This window comes from Protomyctophum bolini (genome assembly GCF_963924005.1).
Source record: "Protomyctophum bolini genome assembly, chromosome: 13".
NCBI classification, from domain to species: Eukaryota; Metazoa; Chordata; class Actinopteri; order Myctophiformes; family Myctophidae; genus Protomyctophum; species Protomyctophum bolini.
This window is the reverse complement of record NC_137874.1, coordinates 40,973,072-40,986,891: the sequence shown is the minus strand read 5'-3', so window position 1 is coordinate 40,986,891 and position 13,820 is coordinate 40,973,072. Positions and strand designations below refer to the sequence as shown.

At 44.2% G+C, this 13,820-nt stretch overlaps 2 protein-coding genes across 2 annotated transcripts; both read left to right on the top strand.

The window, feature by feature from the left end:
• Window positions 1-332: 332 nt before the first annotated feature.
• On the top strand, window positions 333-989 carry LOC308327688 (akirin-2-like; the record flags this gene model as incomplete). The annotated part of the gene is made up of 1 exon (XM_080781213.1): window positions 333-989. One exon carries the CDS (start codon window positions 333-335, stop codon window positions 987-989), a length of 657 nt encoding a protein of 218 aa, XP_080637339.1.
• A 3,238-nt stretch (window positions 990-4,227) lies between these two features.
• Window positions 4,228-13,721, top strand: LOC308326648 (uncharacterized protein). Its single transcript, XM_080779618.1, has 5 exons — window positions 4,228-4,380; window positions 5,616-5,744; window positions 8,994-9,194; window positions 10,545-11,845; window positions 12,099-13,721. Exons 2-4 carry the CDS (start codon window positions 5,648-5,650, stop codon window positions 11,618-11,620), a joined length of 1,374 nt encoding a protein of 457 aa, XP_080635744.1. The 5' UTR covers window positions 4,228-4,380; window positions 5,616-5,647; the 3' UTR covers window positions 11,621-11,845; window positions 12,099-13,721.
• The last annotated feature ends 99 nt before the right edge of the window (window positions 13,722-13,820 follow it).

Sequence of the window (13,820 nt, the reverse complement as noted above, 5' to 3'; positions counted from 1 at the left end):
GGTCACCACAAGGGGTTAGATATAATCATTTCCAAATCGGCAAAATTAGAGGCCAGTCGATGTCACGTTGGAACTCCATATTTGGGTAAGACTGACGTCACGAACTGGGCTTATAAGCAGAGGTCTCACTGGAGCGTGAAGAGATATACCCACTAGGCAAGCCTCATCGCCCACAGGAGATCTGTACCAAGAGACTCGTCCGAACGTAATATTCGTGGTTAAGACAATAACCATTCCCGGATAAGCTCGGGCATCGTCGGTGAACAAGTCCTTTTCACAAAGTAATTTTAACCCGCAAAGAAGGACCCTTGAACACCCTCTAGTGTCACACCATGGCGTGCGCAGCCACCCTGAAGAGGAGCATGCATGATTTCGATCCGCTGGTGATGAGTCCGATTTCTTCCAAGAGACGCCGAAAGGACGCGCCGTCACAGTCTCATTACAAACGGCGACGGTGCGTGTCCCCGGCGTCTGCGTCGGAGTCGTCGGCGCAGCCATCGGCCCCCAGGAAGTACCTGTGCATGGAGCCGTCGCCGTTCGCCCAGTCGCCGTCTCCCGGCGGCCTCAGCGCGGAGCAGCTCCTGAACAACATCCTCAGGCAGGAATGCAGACGCATCCACAAGGTGAGACGCCCAGACGGAGGCCCGTCTGGGCCGGCGGAGCAGGGCTGCTGTTCGTCGCCCCCGGGGTCGCCGTCGCAGCTGCTGTCCGCCGTCGCGAGCGCTTTCAGCAGCATGCCGGGAGGAGGAGGGACGTCCTGTGGGAGCGGCGCCGTCTCCCCGACGAGGAGGGAGCAGCCTCTGCTGACGCTCCGACAGGTCCGGATGATCTGCGAGCGCCTCCTGAAGGAAAGGGAGGAGAAGGTGCGTGAGGAGTACGAGGAGACTCTGTCGGCCAAGTTGGCCGAACAGTACGACACCTTCGTGAAGTTCACGCAGGACCAGTGGATGCGACAGTTCGGGGAGAGACATATAAGTTACATCAATTAAATGAGTACAACATCCTCAGCAGGCACTGCCAGGCGGCAGGCAGCCTCTCTAATGCAAGCTAACGGGTCAAGTCTCAAGAAACAAGCCACAGGGCCCAATAAAGGAGTGGCTTCATGTGGCCGGTCTATGACGCCAGTCATATATGACATATCTATATCTATGATGTATGACTTACCATATTTGGACATGGTTTCAGACAGCCCAATTCGAAACCGGATTTGAATCCCTCCCCTTCTTCTCACCCACACTGCCGACTCCTTTTCAGCTCACCTGGCCGTGAGGTATTCCCCCGTGGAGGATGCCCCTCCATCACCGTTCAACACCCCACCGACAGGCACCGCGCGTCTTATAGGAGTCGCCTGGTGCCGTGACAAAAGATCCCCGGCCTGGCTTCCTTCCCACAGATGCAGGGGATGTGCTTATCAGCACAGCCTGCATGGGAACTCCAAAAGTGGATGCATTTTTCTGGCTTGTACAAGTAACATTTTTTTTAACCTTCCCTGCTGTGAATGGCAGAGATCAAGTTCCAGGAAATGGAACGGGAGAAAGAGAAAGACGAGGAGATTACCACCCTTACATACAAAAAAAGAAATGACTCCCTTCATGCAGATGGGAAAGAAAGCGGAAGCACCGGAATGTGCTCTATAAGCGCATCATAGAGAAGCAACTCTACTCTACCAACACCTGGACTGCACCACTGGGGCAGACATGGCTGGATAGGAGATCTATTAAGAATAGGAACTGCTACGCCCAGTTAAGTAACGTCGGGAGTGGCTTGTTGTCGGTGTCAGCCGGTAACGCATGGGAGTCTGTCCCTGTTACGATGCACTAGAAGACCCTGGTCTACTTCCCGCACGATGTGCTATACCCAAGCCGCGCTAGTCGTACGCTGCATTGGCGGTGCCCGGGATCGAACCCACGACCTTGTGGTCCAAATGGGAGAGCTCCGTCTGTCTATACCTATGACTGCTACCCGTACCGGAAAGAGGAATGAATGCTTTGGCCGAAGGAGCCGTTATGGAAGAGGACTTCAGGACTATTGTTTTTGTTACCGTTGGCTTGAGCACACCCACTCCCAGCTCAACATTTCATTGAAATGGTACTAACATTATTGAAATCCATTATTGAAACGGATGTTTGTGTGCGAAAACTGGGGACTTTTTTCTTTTCTTGTCTTTTTTTTGGCAGCTGTTCATTTATATTTATTTTATTTGTTTGCTCTGTCATGTTTGAGCCTATGCCATATGTCATAGACTGCCATGCATATGCTGGAGACTGCATGCTCTGAAGTGGGAAACATCCTGCTGGTTCCTGGGTTTATTATTACTATACTCCATACCCCTGCGTCCATGCACAATTGCACATGCATTGCATTTGTATTGCTGAACCAAAGTAGCAGCAGCAACTATTAGGCACCTTTCAGGTGAATGACTTTCCAGCTGATCGCTAGCCTGGGCACCATTTCGGTATATTATGATCCGGGCGGGGGGGATGGTATCGTTCCTTATATATTCCTTCCTTTTCCCTCAATAAAATCTCTCGTAGCCTGTAGCTTTTATTGAGAAAAAAGGAAGGAACCTTCCTTTTCCCTCAATAAAGTCGCTGCCTGTTGTTCCTGCCTGTCGACTACAAAACAACACTACAACATGACGTAACGATATCATCTGCTCCTGAGCGGATCATATACCGAAATGAAACGGAGACCAGGCTTTCCTCCGAGGTTGTGGAGAGCCTGCAGGTGGCGAGGTTAGCTAATCGCAGTGCAGAATGGCACACCTTCCAGCCAATCGCAGCGTGGAATGGCACACTTTCCGGCCACTCGCAGTGCGCAGGCGCAGGCGCATTCTGAGGACGCAATTTCTCGGATTATAGTTATGAACAAATTGATTGTGCACACCTGCATATCATGCAAAAGAAAACTTAAAGTCTTCCCAGGTCAGGGTTGTAGTAGGTTTAAAGACGGCTTCAGTTATTATGGCTTGTACGCCTGCCTGCCTGCGAATAAGAAAACATACTCTTATTCAACAACATCATAACACTGAGAAGACGAATGGAATGTAAAGATCTGAACACATCCACTAATAGGATAGCAGTGGCGGCCGTTTTGGGTGCCACATAAAAGGAAAGGAAAAATAATCATTTATGATCATTAGATATTTGATTCTGCATTATTATTATTTTGAAAACTAAAAACAAAACAAAAAATATTTATTAAATATAGTAATAATAATAATGAATCAATTTATTTGTATTTTTATTTTTTGAGACAATCAATTGTTTTTGTCATGATTCACCAGGAGCCTGGGTGGGTGCCTTGGTTTCCAGGCTTAAAATAAATATGTGGTAGAGGACATCTCCCCTAACGCGTGGGTATGTCCAGATAGTTGCCTCGCGGAGCCGTCTTTTGTCCAGTGTCCATTCTGGGTCCGGAAACGGTACTGTTTTGAGCATTGACCCCAGTAGAAGCTCTGCTGCTGTGAATTTTACACCTCTCCCGCTTAGCGGAGAGTGGGGTGTGGTAGACGTCATCTCCCTGAACACGTGGGTATGTCCAGATAGTTGCCTCGCGGAGGCCTCTTTGTCCAGTGTCCATTCTGGGTCCGGAAACGGTACATTTTTGAGCATTGACCCCAGTAGAAGCTCTGCTGCTGTGAATTTTACACCTCTCCCGCTTAGCGGAGAGTGGGGTGTGGTAGAGGACATCTCCCCGAACGCGTGGGTATGTCCAGATAGTTGCCTCGCGGAGCCGTCTTTTGTCCAGTGTCCATTCTGGGTCCTGGAAACGGTACTGTTTTGAGCATTGACCCCAGTAGAAGCTCTGCTGACTGCTGCTGTGAATTTTACACCTCTCCCGCTTAGCGGAGAGTGGGGTGTGGTAGAGGACATCTCCCTGAATGCGTGGGTATGTCCAGATAGTTGCCTCGCGGAGCCGTCTTTTGTCCAGTGTCCACTTTATAAAGTCCATGCACTCCAGTGAATAGCATTTATTATTAGCGTTATTTAATTACTTATTTTTACACAGAAACATAATGTGTGTCTTTACAATACCTGTAATGTAATAATAATACTAATAATGTAATGTAAAAATTATTTAATTAACGAATTAAATAACCTTATTTTATTCTGAAGGCAACCGGATGTCTTAAATCTGCTAGCTCTCAGACAGTGACTCAAACTGGTCAGGACTCAGGAGAAGAACACAGTTACCCACAATGCAGTTGTGAAAACAACATGGCGTTGTGTTGACTTGACTGTTGACACTTTAACATACAACGACAAATAATACGTGTGGTTTCAACATACAAAGAAAAGTAAAACGTGTCGTTTCAAAACAGTGTGGTTAAGCAGCAGCAGGACGTTTGTTAGCAGCTCAACCACTGAAACACAGCAGGTAAGATGAACAGATTCACGTTGTTTCATCCCCTTGTCCTTTTTGACTCATCTTCTAAGATGAAACACGAATCGAGTTTGTGTTATATCTGATTCTGCCTGCTTGTTATAAATGTGTTCATAAACAACCAGTAGTTATTATTGTGTAGGCTACGGTGCTGTTTGCCTAAATGTAGACCTTCGATCATAAATGTATTTTCCATCTACGAGAGTCTAAGCGAACTCGTCTTTCGTCCAAACCCCCTGCCCTTGAATGGCTCTGAACATGTACATATGCAAAATCTAAGGTGCAATACTGCTGCCCAACTTGTTCGGTTTATATGCGCCTAGCATTTAAAACCCGGAGGTCCGTAGTTTTCAACAAAAAAGTGTTTAAATCCATTCTGTCGCGGACTCTGTCATCCATCTTGGATCTTTCCTCTGCAATAGAGTCTATTGCAACTGCGCAACAGTGCCCCTGGCGGTCAAGGTTGCGTAGCCAGTTGCACTCCTTTGGAGAGACGATGAAAGATCCAAGATGGAGGACAGATTCCGAGACATTGGGTTGAAACATTTTTTTTTATTGTAAACTACGGACCTACGGGTTCTAAACGGACAAGTGGGGCAGCAGGGTAAAAGCACCATAATAGATTTTGCATTTTTACATGTTCAGACTTCAGAGCCAGGGGTTTTGGGGTGGGTGTGTGTGTGTGTGTGTGTGTGTGTGTGTGTGTGTGTGTGTGTGTGTGTGTGTGGGTGTGTGATGACTTGGTCATATTGTTGTAACACCGTTGTAACAAATCTTACACAGTATTGTGGTGTTAGCCTGGGTTCCAGCCTGATTCGCTGCACTCCGCAGTAGCCTGTTTGTTAGCCAGCCTGTATTGTTTTATGACTCTTGAAACCAAAGTGTTTCCAAATAGATTAATTGGTTGTAGTTTTCTTGTTGAGCTTCTCTATCCTTCATCTTGGCTAGATTCTGAACAAAAGATCAGTCAGTGTTTATAACAAAGCACAAGACAAAACAATAAAGAGCATCATTGTCAAATGGAATGTTTCAAAATATACGTTTTAAACACATTTGTTGGAATCCTGAATTAAAATAGTTATACTTTATTTAGTTTAAGTTAAGCATGATTTATTTCCCTAATACATGAATCCCGTAGGCTAATCTCCAGATTCACATGTTGGAGAGTTGTGCTATAACACCACTAGGTCTCCAGTTATTAAAGTCCTTCCTTATTCACTTCATTTCAGATCAGTGTGTCGAGTCCAGACTGCAGGTGAAGATGAACACTGCAGACTCAGCCAGGGACGTTTCTATTAAACAGGAACCTGAAGACATTTCTATTAAACAGGAGGAACCTGAAGACCACTCACACCTCAGTAAGTTTCATGTGCTCTTCCTTTCTTTGATATTTTCTGTTCTGTAGGGTCTCAATGTCTTGTTTTCACTATGCAACAACAATGGTAAAATATATCATGACACCTATAATATCCCGATTTGAAAAACCATTGGAATATCTCTCACATTTCATTTTGAAAGATATTATATTTAATGTTTAGGACTTTCAAACTAGGAAGGGTATGGCCTGGTCAGCCTGCAATGACATGCATAAGATCTGGTCATCCCAGCTTAGTAAGATGTGTAAGTAAAAATATTTAGGACGACTGGATTCTACTTTATGGCTCTGAGACATGGACACTTTAAAATAAATTAGAGAAACGGTTGGATGGCACTTACACCCACCTTCTAATGAGAGCGCAAAATCTGACTTGGAAGAGCCACCCATCGACTAATCTAATATACGGCAACCTTCCCCGTGTTTCTTCACTGGTCCGATCCAGAAGAACACTGTTTGCCGGCCACTGCTACAGAGCTGACAATGAGGTTATATCTTCCCTTCTTCTCTGGAGTCCTGCCTCAAAAAGCAGACCAGAGGTAGAAAACTGTCGTTCCCCTGATGTCATCGCTAGTATAGGGACACATGCATCAGTAAGCAGGAACTGGGGATGCCAATGAAGGACCAGGAAAGTCTGGCGTGGCATTGTGAAATCCATGATCTCGACCGTGGTCAAAAAATCATGATTATGATTTAATGTTTATTTTCTTATTACATATCCAAAAGCAACATTGTATTTTGCACAACACAGACTTTTATGGTGTGTCTCTGTAGGAGACGAGACGAGGTGTCTAGGAATGGCTCTGTGAGATAACACAGATCTTTGTAAGTATAGTGGGTTTAGTATAGTGTAGGAGCCAAAGAGTGCTTAGCTATAGTGGTTGTCACTTGGTTGGTGATGGGTGTGGGCACCGCATTGACGTTCCGTTATTGGTGGGAGCGTCTCTGACTGTGGGTGGCCCTTGGTAGTCGACAAATATGGGTGTCTGAACCAGCTCACGCCTAAGGCTGTTTGAACTTGGAGGCAGGGTGAGCTGGGAGGATACACTTTGTTGACCGCACAATATACTTTGTTATAGTTTGATTCATTCACGTTTTGTTTCCCCACTGTTTTGATTGTTATTTATTGGATTCTCACATATTATATATATTTATTTATTGTATTGTAATATTTTGTGCACTGAGCTATATAAACATTTTAAACTTTGAGCTTGTTTGGATATGAATCATTTTATCATTGTTTTGTCCCGCGTCATTACAGTTTGTTTTTAGCTCCCAGGCTTAGCCTGCCGGCATGAGTAATTTATTGGTAAATTATTATCAGCCACAACATATAGTGTATAGTGGGTTCTTGTTGCCATGTACAGTACTAGTATATAGCATAATATTTTTTGTAATATTTGAGTGCCGCTAGCCCCTCCTATATTCAGCTATTGTGTAGAATGTTGTCCTAACACAAACATTAAATGCCATTGGCAATGAATGGAGAATTTACGTCAGATGTGTCTGAGCAAATGATGGTGATGGTACGATGATAACAGCGCCCCTCACTTCACACAGGGGTTATTTTTAAATATTTGATTGTTTTTCATAAAACGTAGTCAGCATTTAGAGGGCGTTTTCAAAACACAAAAGAGTATTTACAGTCTGCACTTTCTTAGTCGTAGTAGTTTACAAAACATTACTATTATGTGTGACACATTTCTATGAAAAGAGTACTTGCTTGGCCGACTGGCAGCGTGCACACGTTTTTAACTCAAATCTTTGCTTCTGGGGGGGTCCCTGGAATGACATATTTTCAGATGGGGGTCTGTGGGCAAATACAGATATTTTTGGGGGTCCTTGACATGATAATGTTTGAGAACGACTGACATGAAACATGTTTTTCAGAAAACTGTCAGGATTTTGAATACATTTTTGTAGAATCGAACTTGGGTCTAAATGGGTTTATATACTCCCAAATCAGAGCTCAGGTGTGAAGTATATGTCCATAACTCATTTTGGGGTAAAGTAAATAATATATAATTTCAGATTATCTAACATAAATCTTGCTAAATCATTCAGAACTGTAATAACCTGTAGTTAGTAACTTTAGTCAATCATATCTTGGTAGTTAAGCACATTACATTGTAATATTATCACTGCACTGGCTTCCGGTTGTTTTTAGGATTGATTTTAAAATTATTTTACTTGTGTATAAAGCTCTCAATGGTCTCGCACCTTCCTACCTACATGACTGCCTGCCTAAATATGTCCCAAACCGCCCTCTAAGGTCTTCCACTGCCGGCCTGCTCGCTTTGCCAAAAAAATGGCAACTAAAAAATACGGGGGAAGCAGCTTTTTGCTTCTACGGGCCGTCAGCATGGAACAAGCTCCCACTGTACCTTCGTCAGGCAGCCTCTGTAGACATTTTTAAAGCACAGCTCAAGACTCACTTCTACAACATTGCTTTTAATTGATCTTTTATTTTTTGTTATTCATGTCCTCACTGAATTGCATTACGGCTTGTTTTTTTTAATGTCGTTGTCTTGCTTTTCTTTTTTTCCCCCTCCATTGCTCTGTAAAGCACTTTGAGCTGCATTTCATGTCATGAAAGGTGCTATACAAATAAAGTTTTATTATTATTATTTAGAGCTGGGACTAGATTAAAAAAAAATCTAATTAATCAGAGGCTTTGTAGTTAATTAATCTAGATTAATCGCATTTTAATCGCATATTTTTTGCATATGCTTTTTGGTATCCCAGTGAATCAATGAATAGTGACTACAGGATACCACTAATTTTCAACATTTTACTGTCATTAATATACCTGTTGTGGAAATAATAATAAAAAGTCACCCCATTCTGTGTTGCCTAGAACTGGAGGTCTGAAAAAAAATATTAGGAACAGTAACAAGTACATCTCAGTGACATCACAAAGCTGTACTTACTTCATATCGTTACTGTTTTTTGTCAGACCTCCAGTTCTAGGCAACACAAAATGGGGTGACTTTTTATTATTTCCAGTTTTCAGTACTATAGAAAAGCGGTGAGAAACGTTCTGCGGTGAAAAAAAAGGTGCGATTAATTTATCTGTAGTTAATCGCGATTAATTTTTCTGTAGTTAATTAATCTAAATTAATCGCAATTAGTCCTGGCCCTATTATTATTTATTATTACATGGAAGAAAAACGGATGGATTTACATTTTAGGAATCCAGTGTTGACAATGATGATATTTCTCCTGCTCCTAGACATCCTGCACGTGGTGGTGTGCAAAGAGGAGCATTCTCCAGGCCGGGAGAGGAGCCCCAGTCCGCTCCGGGAGGAACCAGAGCCTCCGCCACACATCAAAGAGGAAGACGTCTCTTCCCACTGCTCTGAAGTTGAAGTTGAACTTGAGTCCGACTCTGAAGTGACTGAAGACAGTGATGATTGGGGGGAGACCAGTGGAGGTCAGTCACCTGGGGGTTAAAAACAGTCACAGGAACTGCATGTGTAGTGGGAAACTGGGTGTTGACAAAACGACAAAAAAAAAGAGACTATCAACCAAAATTTGTTTGCAGTTGCAGTTAAGGCCTTTTCATAGTCTGGTTTTTCGGTGGTGAGGTGACCACCGCTCCGGTGGTGAGGTGACCATCGCTCCGGTGGTGAGATGAACATCGCTCCGGTGGTGAGGTGACCACCGCTCCGGTGGTGAGGTGACCACCGCTCCGGTGGTGAGGTGACCACCGCTCCGGTGGTGAGGTGACCACCGCTCCGAAGGTGAGCTGACCACCGGAGCAGAAATGACGTTGAACGGTGGTGAGTAAAAACAGAGAGAAGGGCTGGAGCGGTGGCGGTGGTTTGCTCTTCACAAGCGGCTCGTGACGTCATGTTTGGTGGTCACCTCACCACCGAAAATTCAGACTATGAATAACGCTTTATTGTGCATAGCCAAAATGCAATTACAATATTATTATTATTATAAGTTGTCCTTTTTATGAAAAGTGGAACGTAGAAGTGACTTTAGGTTGAGTCCCTGCATGTCTACATAGGAAGGATAGTGTAGATCTCAACGGGCCTGAAACTTAAGAGAACTACAGTACGCACAAAAAGACACGGACAAAAGACAAGCCGTTACACAGCTGCCATTAATAGTGCTGTTGATTGCCAGGTCAAGTCAGGGGCACATTTTTAACCTGCTGACTCGCACATTTGTGTTTTAACCCATTGGGCGCGAATCCCTTTTGGTGTTTATGGCAATATGTTATACTTTAGCTATTGAAAAATAGCAGATCTACAAGCTCATAACTTGAAAATGTGGTGCAAATCTTTGAATATATATTCTTTCAGAGTGAACGTGTGCAAATCTGTGCATCTGGGGGGACCCTGGAACTATTATTTTCAGATGTGTGTCGGCGGCCAATTACATATATTTCTGAGGGTACTTGACATGAAAATGCGTGAGAACCACTCACGTAGAAACATAGACAAAACACAGCATTGTTTTTAGCCTAATTATTCAGAAAGCCACAGACCACAGAAAATCCATTGAATGTTGCATTTATTTGTAATGCATTGTCCTCTCAAAATAAACAAATAAAATAAAGTAAAAGTTCAAAGTTTTTGCGTGAAATTGAAGGTCGGAAAACAAAAATGTATGTCTCCAAACGTTTAACCTTTAACCCAAACACAGGCCTTGATGATGGATGCTTTCCGAAAATGCCTGTACTCACACCATTTTTATCCTGCCGCTCCCCTTCGCTCACCCTCTCTCACCCGTTGTCACCCCATCTCTCACTCTCTCTCTCTCTGGCTCTCAGGAGTGACGTCCCAGTCGTCCCAGACTCAGTTCTTCTCCTGTTCCGAGTGTTCATACTCCTTCACGTCTCACGTCTTCCTCCATAGACACGTCAGGGCTAGACACAACGACCACTACTGCCAAATGCTGAGGAACGGACAGATCACCTCATTGACCTCCGTAACCAGCCAGAAACGAGGAGACGCCGACGAACCACCGAGACCGTACCGCCATCCACAGTTTGCCGACACTTTAACTGAACCAGAAGAAGCCCAGACGACACATCGCCAGCTGATGTTCACAGCCAACAAAACGCACTTCTGTGAACACTGTGACAAGTGTTTCTACAGGTCGTCTGACCTGAAGAAGCACCAGCGTGTCCACACCGGAGAGAAACCTTTCCACTGCGAACACTGTCACAAGAGCTTCAAGCAGAACGATCACCTGAAGACGCACCAGCGTGTTCACACGGGGGAGAAACGCTTCCAGTGTGAACAGTGTGACAAGAGTTTCAGCCAGGCGTCCGACCTGAAGAAACACCAGCGTGTCCACACCGGAGAGAAACCCTTCAAGTGTAAGCACTGCGACAAGAGTTTCCGAGAGTCGGGTTCCCTGAATAAACACCAGCGCGTCCACACGGGAGAGAAGCCTTTCCAGTGTACGCAGTGCAGCAAGAGTTTCACCTATTCGTCCTCTCTTAAAAAACACCAACGCCTACACGTCGTCGGCGACGAACCTCGCTTCCACTGTGAACACTGCGACAAGAGTTTCCGAGAGCCGGGTTCTCTGGACACGCACCAGCGCGTCCACACTGGAGAAAAACCTTTCCAGTGTGAACAGTGCAGCAAGAGTTTCACCCATTCGTCCTCTCTGAAGAAACACCAGCGCGTGCACGTCGGAGACGAACCGTGTTTCTACTGTGATCATTGTGACAAGAGTTTTACTGCAGAATCCTCTCTGAAAACACACCAGCGTATCCACACTGGGGAAAAGCCTTTCCACTGTGAACACTGTGACAAGAGTTTCAATGTTTCAAGTAATCTGAAGGCACACCTTCGTGTCCACAGTTCTCAGAGGACAAAGAAATGTCCACTGTAAACGTGTGGGACAAAAGTACCAATAACTCGGGTCACATGATCAGACAGTAGACACTGGCGATGTTAATAGTTAATCAATTAATCGCCGTTGAGAAATTAGTCAAATACAGTTAACACTCAGCAGTAATCGAAAATTCTGCGTCAATTCGTGTCAATAGTCCGAAGCCTCCATTCTCCATCTTTTTTTTTTCTTCTTTCAAATCCTGACACCAATTTTTCTTTCAGTGTTAACCTTAACCCATTCTGAACGGGAACCCATTTTGGTGCTAGCATCATGTTATGCTTTAGCTATTGAAAATAGCAGATCTACAAGCTCATAGCGCGCCACCGAGTGGCGCGCTACGAGCTTGTAGGTCTGCTATTTTTGAAAAATCAAAGAACGACTGACATTTTTTAGAATCTGATCTCAGGTCAGAATGGGTTCATCAGACCAGTGTGTGTCCAGTGGGAAACCTCGTATGAATCTGATCTCAGGTCAGAATGGGTTAACAATCCATCAATCTTGACTATTATTTTAGCTAGAGGATGTCATTGCAGTCATCTCTATTGTAAAATATTCTGGTGCTATTCATGTATACAGTAGAACTGTTTTTATTTATGTATATTTATTTCCTAGAATTTTACCGATTTGAAATGAATCAATTCATGTTTCAATCATCTAATGGAATGTGAACGTATGTAACCTTTTCTGTGTTTTATTACATGCCAATGGCTTTGCCCTAGCCTCGGCAACTTTACAGGCGTATGCATATTTCAACTTAGATAGCATTTTATGTAGACATGTACAGTACCACTTTATAGTGTACACGCATTTAATTCTATAGATATTCCACTGTTAGGTTCTTAGCTTACATTATGATCTATGTCTATGAAGACTAATTTTCATGTATTTGATGTATTACCCCATGTTTCTGTTCTTGCTTACTGTAAATCGCTCTGGATTAAGAGGGTCTGCTAAATGCTTATGTTGTAAATGGGAGGCACTATTAATTCATTGTACTCATTAAATCACAGCTGACAGAGGTGGGGAACCTTGCATGTATTTTGAAGGAATTATGACTAACACCCGGACTGGATCCACAATTTGACATGTTAACCTTTTTCATGTGAAGAATTATATGCAAATTGGCTGCGGACCCCAATCTCAACACATGCAGTTCCAGGGACCCACCTCGGAAGCAAATATTTGAGTTAAAAACATTTGCTGTGAAAGAATATATTCAGATTTGTGCCACATTTTCATGTTTTTTCAAAAATAGATCTACGAGTGCCGCGAGCCAGGGGAGTGGTGTGGAGCGAATAGTCCCGGTTATGGTTCTCATGGTGGTATTGAGCTGGGTGTCCACTTGGTGTGTGTGTGTGTGATGACCTAGACCAGACAGGGGCACAATATTCTGCTGCAGAGTATGACAGGGCCAGTGCTGAGGTGCGCAGTGTGGAGGCTGCCGCCCCCCATTTTGCACCAGCAAGTTTGCAGAGCAGGTTGTTTCTGGACTTCACCTTAGCTGCCGTCCCTTTTAGGTGTTCCTTGAAGGACAGAGTTCTGTCGAGGGTCACACCGAGGTAGGTTGGATAGGGTGCATGCTTCAGTTTGAGTCCGCTCAGGTAGACGTCTAGTTCTCTGGCAGCTTTAGCGTTGTGGAGATGGAATACACTGGAAACAGTTTTTGCTGTGCTCGGTATTAGGCGCCATGTTTAGCAACGGACTTAACTCATGCTTCCTTCATGACTGAGTGTCCAAGTTGCTCCTTTACACAATTTAAAATTTAGGCATTTAGCAGACTTAATCCAGAGTGATTTACACTTGACAGGGGGGAGTTTCCCTGGTTGGACGTAGCGCTTGGAAGGAACACGTTATTCCAGCCAGTTCCTTTCCCCTCCATCAGGCGCCCCGGCTGGCCAGGGGGAGGCAGTTTAGAGACCAGGATTACTGCATGTTTTTTGTGAGGGTACCTACCCTAGGGGACACGGGGAGAACATGCAAACTCCACACAGAAATACCCTAAAGAACCACTGCTTTAGTGTGTGTGTGTGAGCGCCTGCACACGCTCTGCTGTTTTAAATACATTGGGGGGTTTCTTTTCAATGAGTGCTGCGCAAAAATCTGCAATTTTAGGCATGTGTGCAACAAACATGCCAACTATTTTAAAGTATTGTACAGTAACAACTAAAGTCTGTAATGTTTATGTTGTATTACTAAA

Bases quoted from the DNA above. Each gene is read 5' to 3' on its own strand.
- LOC308326648 (XM_080779618.1), top strand. From the start codon at position 5,648: ATGAACACTGCAGACTCAGCCAGGGACGTTTCTATTAAACAGGAACCT. The intron at 5,745-8,993 runs GTAAGTTTCATG...TCCTGCTCCTAG, and splicing joins TGAAGACCACTCACACCTCA to ACATCCTGCACGTGGTGGTG. The intron at 9,195-10,544 runs GTCAGTCACCTG...TCTGGCTCTCAG, and splicing joins TTGGGGGGAGACCAGTGGAG to GAGTGACGTCCCAGTCGTCC.